The sequence below is a fragment of the Littorina saxatilis genome, linkage group LG1 (assembly GCF_037325665.1).
Source record: "Littorina saxatilis isolate snail1 linkage group LG1, US_GU_Lsax_2.0, whole genome shotgun sequence".
NCBI lineage: Eukaryota > Metazoa > Mollusca > Gastropoda > Littorinimorpha > Littorinidae > Littorina > Littorina saxatilis.
The window spans coordinates 24,245,919-24,262,176 of NC_090245.1; the positions used below are offsets into that span (position 1 = coordinate 24,245,919).

At 43.0% G+C, this 16,258-nt stretch overlaps 2 protein-coding genes across 2 annotated transcripts in view; one reads left to right on the plus strand and one right to left on the minus strand.

Moving 5' to 3' along the window:
- Positions 1 to 16,258, plus strand: part of LOC138965476 (ATP-dependent DNA helicase Q4-like) — a 430,431-nt gene that overhangs the window by 58,635 nt on the left and 355,538 nt on the right. The window lies entirely within an intron of this gene.
- On the minus strand, positions 1,917 to 15,763 carry LOC138950341 (neurotensin receptor type 1-like). The gene is made up of 3 exons (XM_070322097.1): positions 14,646 to 15,763; positions 13,526 to 13,782; positions 1,917 to 3,788 (listed from the first exon to the last, which is right to left on the minus strand). Exons 1-3 carry the CDS (start codon positions 15,761 to 15,763, stop codon positions 3,721 to 3,723), a joined length of 1,443 nt encoding a protein of 480 aa, XP_070178198.1. The 3' UTR covers positions 1,917 to 3,720.

Below are 16,258 nucleotides of genomic sequence, written 5' to 3' on the forward strand. Positions count from 1 at the left end.
TCAAGAACGAAATACGGAACGATTAAATAATGCATAATAATGTTAAACAGGCCTACAACGGGGCTCCTCACAGACCATCCATCTAGAGGGTCCGGGGACCCCTAACTTTAAATGTATAGAGGGTCCAAAGACCAAGAGGTTCATATTCTTGCTAATATAACCCAGAATAGACGCCATGAAAAACGGCTCAGAGAACTCATTGTAATGGGCAGAATATACCTGCGCAGTTTCAGCGGCACAGACGACGCACTGCCTATTATTTATGCCGCGATAGGGATTATGACGAGTACTTGGCCTGTTTTCCTTTCATGCAACGTGTAGCGGGCTGGGATAAGCTGCAGTGCGTCGTCGGTCCTGCTGAAGTTATATATATGTGAGCGGAGCCCCTAAGAGAACGCCATGTAGACGGCAATTAACCACGCGGTTGCCCTGAACACTGCAAGGGAAGACGTGCATTTCTACTTAAAGGCTGACATAGTCCTATTTGATTAGTTTAATTACTTCCAGGGCTTTTCCCATCGTTGCGGGGATGTATAAATTAAGTTTCCTGCAAAGTTTTAGGTTTGAAGTCCTTACCAATTACGAGAAATAATTAATTCTTTATTGCATTGTTTAGCAACAGTTCTCCAGGACTTGGGCTATTTTTAGACCGTTGACGTCACTTCGTGACGTTTCGTAAACCATAGATGGCGTTTGAGACTGTTCTGTTTACATTCGACACTATCAACACCACTTTGCAATACTGAAATAATTTTGTCTGTGTTCGAAAGCTACAGCCAATCGTTATTATATCCCCTTAGGTACAGTTTTATAACATTATTGGCACATGTAAACAATATGAATTAATTAATGAACGCTACGAATATGGCAGCCTTTAATATATATCGAATATAAAATCCGAAGCGGACAACCGAATGGCTACAGCCGATGTCGGCTCTTTTTGCCTTGTTCGGACCTTTTATGATCCCTCGCGCCGTCGGACTCAAATCCAGGACCACGTGATTATAGGAAACACGTGGTTAAGACTTCGTGCGGAATCAAGCGATGAAAGGAACAGTACTAGATCCAACACACACATAGTGACACACACGTAAACACACACGCTCGCACGCGCAGCCACATGCACACGCACGCACGCACACATTCAAGCACTCACTGAAGCACACATACGCGCACGCACACAGACAGACAGACACGCTCTCAGACACGCACACAAACGCACAAACACACACACACACACACACATACACATGAGAGAGAGAGAGAGAGAGAGAGAGAGAGAGAGAGAGAGAGAGAGAGAGAGAGAGAGAGAGAGAGAGAGACAGAGAGAGAGAGAGAGAGAGAGAGAGAGAGAGAGAGAGAGAGAGAGAGAGAGAGAGAGAGAGAGAGAGAGAGAGATGAAAACCAATATCCGCAACAAACATTAACAGACACAATGAGGACCATTCTTCCCCTTTAATAACATTCAGACGTAGATATGCATTTTGTAATGTAACAATTTTTGCGATTGCTTTTTTTTGGAACAGTTGTTTTTATCACTTCACCCAAAGCCATCAATCGTCACTTCACCCAAAGCCATCAATCAGTCACTTCACCCAAAGCCATCAATCAGTCACTTCACCCAAAGCCATCAATCAGTCACTTCACCCAAAGCCATCAATCAGTCACTTCAAAATCATGAAAGCGTATGATTTCCACATCAAAATGCAAACAGGTGAACATGCACAAAGGAACAAACACATGAAACAGCTGTTATATTACATTGTTCTGTATAAAGCAACATTTTGCGAGATGGAACAGTAAATGTATTGTGTAAATGCTTCAGCGAATTTGTCATACAATCTGAATCAAAAGCACTGATCACAGAACCCCTCTACCCTTCCGTCCCCCCCCCCCCCCACCACACCACACTCCGATCCACCGCACACACAAAAAAATCGACAACAAGCAAACAGAAAAAGAAGAGAAAATATATGAATGGAATACAAAAGAAAAAGGGATATTATGTGCATACAATAACAGCAAAAATAAACTAACCGGCAACTGCAACAATGAGTAATTCATAAAGTAAGCGAGATTTAAATGAAAACGGGAGACATCGAGAGACACATTTCCCCTCCGCCCAGACACTACTTTACTGAATGTAAAAACAGTTCAAACAACATTTTATTTAGGTTAAAGAAGTCTGTTGGCTCGTGTAGACCATTTGGTACACCATTGAAAATCTGTCCAGACTGTGTACGTGTGATAATTGTGTTCTTCAGCCTCCATGCTTCATGTGTATTCTTGGAATTTATCTGCTGAAACTATTTAGCAGATTGACAAAGACCATTTCGTACACCATCGTAAATCTGTCCAGACTTTATACGTGTGATAATTGTGTTCTTCCCCTAGAACCCATACCAACAATTCACAGCCTCCATGTGTATTCTTCCGTCGCGATATAACCTTCGTGGTTGAAAACGACGTTAAACACCAAATAAAGAAAGAAAGATGTGTATTCTTGGAATTGATCTGCTGAAACTATTGAGCAGATTGACAAAGGCGTCAGTTACGAAGTTAATTCAACAATCCTTAGAAAGCAGAAAGGCTCCAGATTTAGATTGTGATTTTAATAAATATCCAAATGGGAGGATGTTCAAAGGACAAGTTAAAGCCAATGTTGTTATGTCATTATTTACATGATAGTTACGTGTAAATCATCATAGAGACCATCACATATCCATCTGAGCTTTCACATGCCCGAAGGGCATCCTACCTCATGGACACATGGCAAAAGACATAACCTCCCTTATTTATCAAGGGAGATAACCCCTTTAAAAGTTTCAGCACATACAAAACACCTTTAACTTGCTGTATTAAACAATGGTCAATTACAAATTACATTTACTCAAATATCAAATGCTGGTAATAAAACAGTGCAACAACTGCATAAAGCATCACGAATCAACTGCAAACTTACAAGTAAGCGCGGACGCCGGAAGACAGAACCCATAGTCAGGGGAGAATCAAATGCAGAGGAGGTGTATAGCTACTGATGAGCGAATGATGCTACGATCTGGACATCGTCCAGTATATATAGCCAGTATGCGGACCCCAACGAAAGCAAGGTCTGGCAGGGACAAAAATCGGCCTCATAACGGCTGGAATAACAGAATCTGTGTTTCTGGCACCACATTTACACTCAATTATCTCAAAAACTACACAATTAATCCTAACAACCAATACATCAAATAAAAACTCCGACCTTTAACTTTCCATCGAAATAAGTAACTTTACGTAAAAACTGATATTTATTTAATACGATAGAAAAATAATGGTTCTAGAGAAGGCACTGAACCAGCTTAGGTGCAGAAAATTACGAAACTCTCTTAACTGGGATGATCGGCAAACTCATGAATATTACAAATGAAAAGTAGAACCCTAGACAAACATTCTGAAATGCATTACATGGGGGAAAATTATACGGTGACTTAACACGGAACGGAAAAGTCCGAAAGCAAATGGAATCTGCCAAACTTCGGCTCGAGTACATGTGTACTTAAAACTGAATCTTTGAAGAAAAAACAAGCATCACCCATTACAACCAAATTCGTACAAACAAACTAAATCAAATGGAACATAAGTACAGGATTTGTAATGATGATAAGAAAATGAAGAACAAAAGGGCAAACATGAGTTTGAGAGAACCAATTTCTCTCAAAGCTTCAGCGAGACCGGTCAAGACAAAAGAAAACTTTGTTCAGCCTGAATCCTTAGTGTTAAATAACACAAAAATATGCAACCGTCTAGCCTAATCGTCGACTTCAAAGCATGCCTAAACATAATTAGGACCAAATCGAAGATAAATTTGACTTTGATGGATAAAAGTTAGGTTGATATTCGGAGAAGTTAATTATATAAGAGATGGCGCCAGTATGAGATGCGCGCGCATCCTGTCGTCTGCTATGGAGTGGTTACCTCGCTAGTAACTGGCTAGGCTCGTTTCGCTTTGATTTATAGAGTGTTTTAGGATAGCGAAGTGCACTTTACTACACTAATGTTCCCCATTCTCGAGGGAAACCTGTTATCATTTGAAAACAGAAAAACGCCTATAACAATCGCCATAAAATCGGCCAACGACGTTAACACTTCATCATTGTCGACATTTTGTTGAGTACACCATTTTTGTTGGGGACATAAATGACAGATTATGACAGCAATAAGTCGGCCCGTCAATTCCAGCATGATGACTAGATCGCTCGGACAAAATGATCGATTGTCTTCCAACCATTGGGACTCGGAGCAATCTGAGAACTATTATTGTTTGAGAAAATTGGAGAGGTTCCCTGAAGCTTCTGAGGTTTTTCCGGAGTTGAATAAGATGTCAGTTTGTGCTACGAAAATGAAAAATGTGCGTTTTGTTGTCTGATATGGTTTCTTTTTTCCTTTCATTTGCTTTCTTTTCTTTTCTTTTCGGTTTCTGTCTTTTTTGTTTGTCTTTTCTCTCTCTTTCTGTTTTCTTTCTCGGCTTGTTTTTAAAAGAATCTTAATGGGATATTCTGGTGGGAACAAACAGCTAGTAACTACAAGTACAAACACAAGAGAGATGGAAAATGCGGCCAAATTATTGAAACGAACGTTGACACTATTCCTGAATGTAGGACTGTGGTCTAGGAAAAAAAAACACAAGCACAAACGCACGCACGCACGCACACGCACGTACGTACACACACACACACACACACACACACACACACACACACACACACACACACACACACACATGCTAACAGGGCTAGATTTTGTTTTTGTTTGTTTTTGCTTTGTTAAATGATTCTTGACACAATGATATAGTTCAAACAAATGAAGGCACAGAAATTAAAACAAGTTGCGTAAGGCGAAAATACAACATTTAGTCAAGCTCAGTCGAACTCACAGAATGAAACTGAACGCATTGCATTTTTTCCGTAAGACCGTACACTCGTAGCATCGTCTGTCCACCGCTCGTGGCAAAGGCAGTGAAATTAACAATCCAGAAAAGCGCGGCAGCGGTTGCGCTGAGGAGGATAGCACGCTTTTCTATATCTCTATTCTTTTTAACTCTCTGAACGTGTTTTTAGTCCAAACATATCATATCTATATGTTTTTTGAATCAGGAACGGACAAGGAATAAGATGAAATTGTTTTTAAATCGATTTCGCAAATTTAATTTTAATCATAATTTTTATATTTTTAATTTTCAGAGCTTGTTTTTAATCCGAATATAACATATTTATATGTTTTTGGAATCAGAAAATGATGAAGAATACGATAAATGTAATTTTGGATCGTTTTATAAAAATATAATTTTAATTACAATTTTCAGATTTTTAATGACCAAAGTCATTAATTAATTTTTAAGCCTCCAACCTGAAATGCAATACCAAAGTCCGGCCTTCATCAAAGATTGCTTAGCTAAAATTTCAATCAATTTTATTGAAAAATGAGGGTGTGACAGTGCCGCCTCAACTTTTACAAAATGCCGGATATGACGTCATCAAAGACATTTATCGAAAAAATGGAAAAAAACCCGTCTGGGGATATCATACCCAGGAACTCTCATTTAAAAGGTCATAAAGATCGATCCAGTAGTTTACTCTGAATCGCTCTACACACACACACACACACACACACACACACACACACACACACACACACACACACACACACACACACACACACACACACACACACACACACACGCACACATACACCACGACCCTCGTCTCGATTCCCCCCTCTATGTTGAAACATTTAGTCAAAACTTGACTAAATGTAAAAACAACAACAACATAAAATAAAAACAACAACACACAACAACAAAACCCTCAAGAACAGTTACTGTTCAGGTAAACATGGAAGCGACAAAGGCGACCTTCTTCACTTTTCGATTCCACATAGATTGGATAAGGGACATGAGATTAAAACTTGCAGATTGTATAATACAAACTTTATATCTAACGCGGTAAGGTCTTGGGTAAAATGAAGCAAGGTCTTGGGTAAAATGAAGCGGACAGACTGATGGGACACCCGCTTGTACCAGCAGAGATAATAAGCAGAGGACGATTAACCTCATTGATATAATTATTTATTGATTAATTAGTCTGTTGTCTTTTTCTCTGTCCTTTGCCTCCCCCCCCCCCCTTTACCTTCTCCGTCCGTCTACGTCTTCACGAATGTGTCTGTGTCTGTGTGTCCGCTTTCGGTATTCTTAGAAGAGCCCTCATGCATATCATGACAGAATTTGTTTTCTGTATGTTCACTTGTGTCTCTGTCCGCAGTCTTTCCTTCTTCTCAAAACTCTTTACAAATAGTACTACCCATGTGAAGTCGTACACTATGATTTCGATAAAACGGCTATTTTCTTCTTTTCTCCTGACCTTGTGTTTTTGAGTCACTTGAGAAAAAGTGACTCTATGTAATCGGTCAGTGTTAGTCTGTCCGGCCGGCCGTCCGGCCGGCCGTCCGTAGACACCACCTTAACGTTGGACTTTTCTCGGAAACTATCAAAGCGATCGGGCTCATATTTTGTTTAGTCGTGACCTCCAATGACCTCTACACTTTAACGATGGTTTCGTTGACCTTTGACCTTTTTCAAGGTCACAGGTCAGCGTCAAAGGAAAAATTAGACATTTTATATCTTTGACAAAGTTCATCGGATGTGATTGAAACTTTGTAGGATTATTCTTTACATCAAAGTATTTACATCTGTAGCCTTTTACGAACGTTATCAGAAAAACAAGGGAGATAACTAGCCTTTTCTGTTCGGCAACACACAACTTAACGTTGGGCTTTTCTCGGAAACTATAAAAGTGACCGGGCTCAAATTTTATGTGAACGTGACTCATTGTGTTGTGAATAGCAATTTCTTCCTGTCCATCTGATGCCTCATATAATATTCAGAACTGCGAAAGTGACTCGATCGAGCGTTTGCTCTTCTTGTTAGAATCACTAGCGTTTGACCATCCCGTGAATGCGCCTGACACAATCGGTTCTTGTAGCGATCGCCTGGAAATGCTATGCGAGTTATCAACTGTCACTCTGCCCGTGTTCTATAGTGCTAAACATTTTCAGGAAATTTCCACGACGAACACTTAGCAATTTTGCTTTTTCTATCGGCGGCCGAGATTCGCCTGTGTCAAAGGGCGTACGGAATCGGCGGAAGCGCAAATACTAGCCATGAAATCCCTTCGAGAATGACTGTGCACGACTGGGCTAGAATCGTTTATAAGCCCAGTTCAGCGCGTGGTTCTTTTAATAGTGTGAGCGAATTCGGACGACACTAACCCACCACCATCGCCGACCCATCACTGCTGCTATGTCTCTCTATTGTGAACCCGATAATAGACACATGTACTAGAAATAGACACACAGCTTTTTCGAAAGAAGGCCACCATAACATCCGAGAGGCCTTAATCAGTAACAAATTGATGGATGGGATTAGAGGTTGGTTGGGTCTGGGTTGAAAGGGGGAGGGGATTGGAGACTTTTTTGAAAAACAACAGAAACGGATACTCCGTTATGAGGGTTTTCAACATGACATGCGAGGAGAACATTAAAAGCACGCACACTCGAAGCTCAGGCGGCACTTCAATGAGCTTCATTTTGGACACAATCATGACTTGAGGGGAGTATGCATTTTGTCTCCCAACGAGGCTTGGAACCGTAAATACACATTTCTGTGGCTCGAGGGTGTCACGGAACCTTTTGAAGACAGCGACCTCTTTAATATTCATAAATATAAAGGAATGTTAGCATTATTATGTACTTATGCAGGGCTCCCCAAAGTGCGCGTCCCTGCGTCCTATACGCACAAGAAGCCGAAATCACGTTCTAGAGATTCATCGAGGGGGTCCAGGGACGCACTAAACCTATAAAGAGCGGGTCCCGGGACGCACTAAATTTCCGCTATCATGCGTACCTTAGGTACTCTTATCAGACTGTAGTCGTCAGTCAATTATAGTGCAAGCACAAATGCCATTTCGCGCCGGAACAATATGGAAAAGTGTGTGTGTGTTCCATTTAACAAGGTATAGTTGAAGCATCCTCTTCGAATATTCTAATGAAAAAAGACACTGCATATCACACTATTCGCGATAACAATGCGTTATATGAACATAGGGGATTTGTGGAACATGGACTATTGGGACCCTCTAAAACTCCGCGTAGGGGGTCCATGGACTCTGTAAACATTAAAAGTGGGGGTCCCAGGACCCTCTAGGACGGGCGTCCGTGGGGAGTCTTGTTATGTACTGACACCAAGGTTTTAAGAGGATCAGTACTTCAGGGACGTCGACTACTGTTCTGTTCCTTTTGCTCTCGTTATTACCTACATTACGAGGCGCCTAAAGTAACATTAACACATTATATTAGCACTATTGCCACATCTTGTTTTCAAGAATTCTTGATTCTTGCTTTTGCTTTATTTGCCACCCTTTTGTTCTCAGTCTACAAAACTGAATAAGGGTTCGTCATAAGTAATGAATAAGTGTACAAAAACTGCTTGTGAGACACTATTGTTGTATGTATGTTTGGAATCAGGTAGAATTAAGGCGTTGAGTGGAAGAGCGGATACCGGTATTATTCAGGGACAGGGTCGTCAAACGAATTAAGTCTTGTTAAGGGAGAAAAGAAGAACCGCAAGAACGAATTTGCAGCAAGGAGTCAGAAGACTGAGAACAAGTCCGTGTTCTGACCAGGTATATACAATATTTACATTACAAACACGACACTAACGAGTTCGCGGACATAGTTTTTTTTCTCTCTCTCAAAACATTTACATTACAAACGAATTTATTGTCTGGATTTCTGTTCATTCTTCCCACCACTCTCAGATTGACTATTCACAAAACAGAGATACAATCAGAAAAGCTTTTTCAAGAACATCAGTGTATATCAACAAAGTCCACCGAGGGAGGAAGGGAATGACAAAATACTAAATCGCTGTGGTAATCTTATCAGACTTTGAAAGTGTCTCAATTGTGCGCCACTCCCCCCCCCTCCCCTTTCCGTGTCCTCTACAGTCTCACGCCAACCCACCCAAGCCCCCATTCTCGCCCTCTGCCCCCCCCCCCCCCCCTCACCAGTTTGTTACAGATCTATAGATTCTGGTTTAACACAGCTTTTTTCTTACCCCCCGATGCTCCCCAGCATGTCGTAAGAGGCGACTAACGGATTCTGTTTCTCTTTTTACCCTTGTTAAGTGTTTCTTGTATAGAATATAGTCAATTTTTGTAAAGATTTTAGTCCAGCAGTATGTAAGAAATGTTAAGTCCTTTGTACTGGAAACTTGCATTCTCCCAGTAAGGTAATACATTGTACTACGTTGCAAGCCCCTGGAGCAAATTTTTGATTAGTGCTTTTGTGAACAAGAAACAATTGACAAGTGGCTCTATCCCATCTCCCTTCTTTCCCCGTCGCGATATAACCTTCGTGGTTGAAAACGACGTTAAACACCAAATAAAGAAAGCTTTTTTCTTCACTACGTTAAACGTAGTGTCGTAGACGAGCCAACGTTTCCCTGTTATTGTCCTAATTGAAACTATTTGTGCGAGATAAACCAATCCATTGAAATTATTTACACGGGGAAAGAAAGTGGCATCAGTGATGGCAACACACGCAAAACAATTGTCAAGTTAAAGTAAATGAAACATAATTAGTGCCTGACGGTGAAGAGGTGTGAAGACAGACACAGCCGGCATTGATTGACACCACACAATCTTTCAGAAATGTATTTGAATGCTCTACCCACATCCATGCTCATTGCACGCATCTGAACCACACTATATAATGCGTGCAAACTCCATGTGCTCACATACCACTCATAAGCGAAATAATGACAACAGCAGAGAAATCGTAACACATACCATAGCGAAAAATCTTCAAATTATCACCAATCACAACACAAATTTGAGGACCCACCGTTTTTCAGAAAGGCCGAAATCATCACCAAGTCCAGGGTTTATTATGGGGGCGAGGACGCCCCCATTCTATACGGATAGTTTCGAGGTTGACCATGGGCAGCGCCATTTTGTTGTGAAATACGTCATCAGTTTGTGTACACAGGAAGTTGTGACATCCGTCACCCTATGGGAGGGGTGACGTCAAAATTGTTCATCTGTAGAAAGTTGTGAAATCCGTCACCCTATGGGAGGGGTGACGTCAAAATTGGTCATCACAGAGTTTGTGTAACACAGGAAGTTGTGAAATACGTCACCCTATGGGAGGGGTGACGTCAAAATTGTTCAACAAAAACATGATATGTCGCATTGTGCAGGGTCAACTGCAACAAACTCAAACCGAGCCATTCATACCTAGCTGTATTTGAGTGACTTATATACCCGACATTTTTATTTCTTATTTTTAGCACAGGTGTAGGAAAAATCATGAACCAAAATGTTATTTATTTTCTAATTTAACATTTTTTTTACAAATATGACCATGGTCTTTTAAACATACAGTGACATTAAACATTGTTATGTTAAAAAAAAGAAAAAAGAAAAAAAGCTTTTGTGCACAAATCAGAAAATACATTGTACATTTTACCTACAGGCCAAACCGTGAGTGTCTGTGGCAAAGCCCGACCCAGGAAATTGCACTGATTTTATATTTAGATCAGAGAGAAATTGTCAAGAACAGGCGCTTGCATTTGGATGTGTCCAATGATAGTAGGTTTGGTTGTGATCAATCAGAATAATGTAGGAATAAAAATGTATGACAGTTTAGTATGATGACATGTAATTCACATATGCTGAAATATGATATTATACATCATGTAATATTATTATGGCTGTTGCCATGACCATGAAACCCAACAAAGGTTTAATGTAATGTAATTCAAAATACCAAAACCGAGCACCTATTAATCTCGTCTTTGCGCGTGAAGATTGAGGCCGTCTGCCAGTAGCGGTTAGGTCATACAGTGGAACCCCTCTCTAGCGACCTTTAAAATGTTGACAAAAATCGGTCCTTGTGGAGGAGGGTCCTTACAGAGGGAGGGGGCGGAGTCAGGGGGCCACAAAGAAAGTCAGATTTAAAAAAAAAAAGAAAACAGAGACGTTTGAGTTGCTGACGACCGTTCTCTCTGAAAGCAAACTGCTTCGATTTCATGTTTGTCCTTGGTGTCCACCAGTTCTGGTGCATGTACTACCCTGGCCAAGTTTCCTCTCAAGACATCAAAGAGACCGCCCCAGTATACTCTACAGCCTCTGGGCGAACCACCTCTCATAGCTAAAACTGGGTCAATGACCCCTGGGAAGAAGGTCAGTGTCTATAAAAATTTTACTCCTAGGCCTGCGGCCAGGGGGGGGGGGGGGGGGGGGAGTATACCGGTACCATTTGAGAATCAGACCAAATGAGAATTGAACCATTTGAGAACATCCTTTTTTTTCAATCACTACATCGAAGGCCTGCGGCCCGGGGTTCACATGGGTTGGTTTGTTTGTTTGTTTCAAACCCACACCCATATACACACATTTCCCATTTAAACCATTTGTCGGCCCCCTGTCGATATTTATCGACTAAGTTCCTTGTATTTATAGTGCGGGCAGTTTTTGTCAGTGCCGTTGTAGCTGTTTCCCATCGAAGAAACAAGGGAGGAAGGAAGCATCCGACTGGGCCTTTGGCTTATTTCATTACATATTTCTATTCGCGGCTGCCCAGATGCATTTGTACAAACGAAGTCTTAGCAGCAGTCTATAAAGCAAAAAGTAAAATGTTCGAATCGTTTGGCAATACAGGCATTTGAATCGTATTTCTCCCATTGATTTGTTGATTTGACGAAGGGGGGTATCCAATCAGAGCAGAGCACTTGATTTGTTGATCTGACGAGTAGGAATATCCAGTCAAAGCAGAACACTTGATCTGTTGATCTGACGAGTAGGACTATTCAGTCAAAGCAGACACTTGATTGGTTGATCTGCCGAGTATGAATATCCTGTCAAAGCAGAGCACTTGATTGGTTGAGTTGACGAATGAGAATATCCCGTCAGAGCAGAGCCCCACACCGGTATGCAACATCACAGTACCGCAACTTTCTATTCTACCAATAACCGGCAAAATCCCGTCTTTGTTGTCAAACGCACTTTTTGGTATGAAGCTCACCAATAACATGTCATTTCCCCATCATAAGGCAGTACAGGAACTTTTGTCAACGTGCTGGAGCTCAAGGTAGCGTGTATTCTTTTGTTCAGTCCAGAGACGCTATTTAGCTAGACGGTAGTCCTTCTTTTTTTTTAAAACCAGAATTGAAAGTCTTTTTGTGTACATTGTTAACTCAGACTCTGGAAGGCTGTGGACGTGAGGCATTTTTGCCAGAGTGAAAGGGAACAGAGGTACATGCACTTTTGGGATTCTTGCTAGATCAAATTTGATACTTATGTGCCATCTTATAGATTGTGCAGTACGAGCTTATACCGACGGGAAGCTCACCACAGATTTGTTTTTGAAGACTGTTACGTCTGTTTCCAGTCTTGGTAGTTTGACTTTGTTATGGTAACCGAAAGTACGATTTGTTTACACTTACTCGTACTCTCTTGGTCACTCTTTTCACCTACTCCAGTTTTGTTACATCCGCAACAGTAGTAACTGGAAATAGTCGACTGACAATTCAAGGCATGAATGACACTTTGTATTTAACAAACAGAATGCTGTATGGAGGTGTGTGGCTTGCTTACAACAACTATATGCACATGTTTTAACAGCAGCATTTACACATCGCCAAGTTCAGTGTAGGTGAAATGCCAACTACACTTCCGTGTAGGTTCACAAAGTGGCGGATAACCAACACTTTCCGACAGTTCCGGTGTCAGTCAGAGTGAAGAACTGTACTAGTACTTTTGATTGATCAACGTGTTTGGTGACTGAGGTGAATGGCAGTTGTCACAGTGTTTGAACGCTTCAAAGGCGGTTGCACATGACCCGAGAAGAACCTCCGTAATTCCTGCTCAATGACATAGGAACAGTTTTATAAGGAACTCAGATGTCACCATAGCTGGGATTATTCACCGAACTGCGTCGACCTCAACTCAGCCAGGTGTAGTGCTATTAGAATATTGTAACTATCGCCCAGTACACGTGTTAGCAGGACGCCAGAAAATGAAGGACCTGATTTGTGATCAATATTTTGAACGTCTGATTATAGGCGTGTGAACGTAGCTCTGCTCTGGTAGCTCTGCGGGGCCACTTGCCCACAATGGGTTTAAGCCACTCGAATCTTAGAAGCATGCTACAACATGATCTTCTACCCATCATATTAAATCACCAAAATGTGTCCCATTCACGGGCTGGAGGGTGATGAGCTGAAAGGCAGACGAGGCTCCATAATAATGGCGTCTGCGTTTCTGACGACGCATTCGTCGACAACGCAAAACTGGGACGAAGAAAAGGTCGGGGGGATACCTGAATGACTCACACCCATCACCCAAAAACGTCAGTTAGCCGTACTGCATTAACATCCACTGTCATTTGTAGCTGTTGCTGATGGGCTGCAGGCAGATGAGCATGCGCAGCGTGTGCCTGAAGGACTTGTTGACCACGCAGTAGAGGATGAAGTTGAAGGAGAAGTTGATGACCTGCAGGAAGTTGGTGAGGGGCACGGCTACGTCCAGCTTGTAGTCCTTCTTGGGGCTGACGTACTGCAGGCTGAACTTGAGCAGCTCCCACGGCGACACCAGGATCAGGAAGGTCAGGACTACCGCTACCAGCGTGGCCGTCACGCTGTTGAGCGCGTTGTCCGAGAACCGCCGTTTGCTGCTCAGTGACCTGTGGAATGGAAAGCTCAAACTAGTCAAAATGTATTGAAAGTGAAAAGGCGGGGACACATTTGTTTTTTTTCGAAGGTTTAATCATTGTTTTAATTTACGAATTGAGATGTGTGTTAATAGTTCCCTAGTTTGTTGCTGTGATAGAAATTGTTCGTTTGTAGTTGATTGTAGTGGGTATCATACATGCCCCAGGAGTTAGTAAAAGAATAAAACCTGACATTTTCAACTGTAGTGTAAGTCTTGAGTCTTAAAACGCTCGATTTAACCCATTCCCTCCCGCACAAAATCCAATGGGGTCCATATTGATCCCGGCCCAGGGGAAGCACTGAGATCCAGAAGGAAATAATGGTCATTCTGCAATGTGCAAAGAGATGGAAGGGAGAGTAAGTAGGGGACTGGGTTTCCCAGTTTGTGCTGTCGGACTTCGGTATTACGTACTATTAAACGTGCAAGTTCGAAATATTTATTTATTTATTTATTTATTTGTTTATTAATTAATTTAGTTATTTAGTCATTTTGTTAATTTACTATTCATGGGCAATACCGGTACGCATTGGATTGAAAGAATTCTTAGCCAACGAATGTAGTGATGACCCCGCCACAGATACTGGGCAGACTGTGTGTATGTGAATCTTTAAACAATGACATAGAGTGAATTAGACTACAGTTGTTGTGGTGTTGGAAGTGACGGTTGTGTTGTTTGAGGTCTGGCGCCTGAAGAATTGAACAGTTAGCAGTGTAAAAGATATACTGCAAGAACATTCATACTAGCCCTCTTTATTATTATATTTTGTTGTCATTGAAGGCAGATCTTTGGATTATTGAAATTGACATCGATATCCAAAGCTGAAGGGGACTGACCTTTTTTGGTGACACTGGGCGTTCCGACAGGGCGGACTGGGCGAGAGTCTGACGGAGGTCTTGACGATGCCGTTCGAACCTTGCTTGCACAACAGCTGCATCTCTCGCCTCAGATCCCCGCCACCCGTGGACCCTGCCTTGGACTGCGACATGTCGTTGGAGTCGGACGACTCGAGCAAGTCCCTAGCGTGTGCGTCTTGAGGGTGGCTGCGGTACTTGCCGGGTATGCCCCGCGCCTGGCTGTCCCCGCCTACCCGCGAACTGTTGGGGCTCTTCGTGTTGCTGCCGTCCCAGCGGAACTTGCGCACATTGTAGTTGGAATGCATGCAGCCAGCTGGGTTGGAGGAGGTGTTGGACGAAGAGGACCCTTGGTGGGGCGCCATCTTCTCCCTGAGCTGCTTGGCCTTGTGGATCTTCCAGATGAGGCAGGTGTTGAAGTAGACGAGGGCCACACAGGGCACGAAGTCGAAACACATGGCCCAGACAAAGCGGCGCACGACCATCTTCTCGGGTGATACGCGGTCCACCATATACAGCATGCTGCCGTCGTCGCATTCCTCCTTCCTGATGTACGACTCGAAGAAGACGGGCACGCAGCACAGCGGGCACAGCAGGAAGAGCGTCACGACGTAGGCCCGCGTGCGGCACAGCGAGATGAGGTTGCGCGCCCTGAGCGGGTGGCAGACGGCCACGTAGCGCTCAGCGGCCATGACGACGATGAGCCAGGTGGAGGTGATGATGAAGATGGTGATAAGCCCGCCGGACACCAGGTGGAAGTAGACGAGCAGCTGGTCGGGGCGGTAGGCGTCCTGCAAGGGCAGCGTGGTGACGAGCAGCACCATCAGGCAGAAGAGCAGGTCGGACACTGCCAGTGCGATCAGGCCGATGTGCGCTGAGATCTCCATCTTGGTCAGCGACTTGTGCAGCTTCTCCTTGGTCAGCACCAGCAGCGCCATGAAGTTGCCCAGCAAGCCCATGGCGCTGACGATGGGGATGCCTAGGTCCATTACGTAGCGTTCCACTTGCTCCGCGAGTTCCTTGCCCGGGCTGTGGTCTTCCTCCGTGCTGTTGAGGCCCCCCGGCAGCAGGGAGGTGTTCTTGCAACCCTCCAACGTCATCATGGCTTCGGTGGAGGTGGTGGTGACTACGTGGGTGGTGTTATTTCAGGCCTTCCCCTTACTCGCTTAGCACCTGAAACATTGATAACAAAGAACAGATTAGGCTACTGTTGTGGTGGTGACGGTAGGTGATTCTGCAAACGGGAAACGGCCCTGTGCAGCCTTGCGCACATCCTTTCAAAAACATGAACAGCGAACGACAAGAAGAAAAAAAAGAAGAATACATCTTCCTTAGTGCTGAGGACGGTAAAGCTGATGGATCAACACACACAATATCCGCTTGATAGTTTAGACTAAGAGCCTCTTGGTACTGCAGTACATCCATGTCCCTCCTCCTTCCTCACAACCCCCACCCCCCTTTCTTAGCAACATTTCTTAAAATGTGTGTGAAGAAGCATATTGCTTGTGGAATCCAGTGCGAAAAATACCACGTGTAAAAATCGATTGCAATCAAAGCGACGCGGCCACGGAACGTCAACTACGTCGACGTTGACG

Bases quoted from the DNA above. Each gene is read 5' to 3' on its own strand.
- LOC138950341 (XM_070322097.1), bottom strand. From the start codon at position 15,763: ATGACGTTGGAGGGTTGCAAGAACACCTCCCTGCTGCCGGGGGGCCTC. The intron at 13,783-14,645 runs GTCAGTCCCCTT...TCCATTCCACAG, and splicing joins GCCCAGTGTCACCAAAAAAG to GTCACTGAGCAGCAAACGGC. The intron at 3,789-13,525 runs GCATGCTCATCT...CGATTAGGCTAG, and splicing joins GTCCTTCAGGCACACGCTGC to ACGGTTGCATATTTTTGTGT.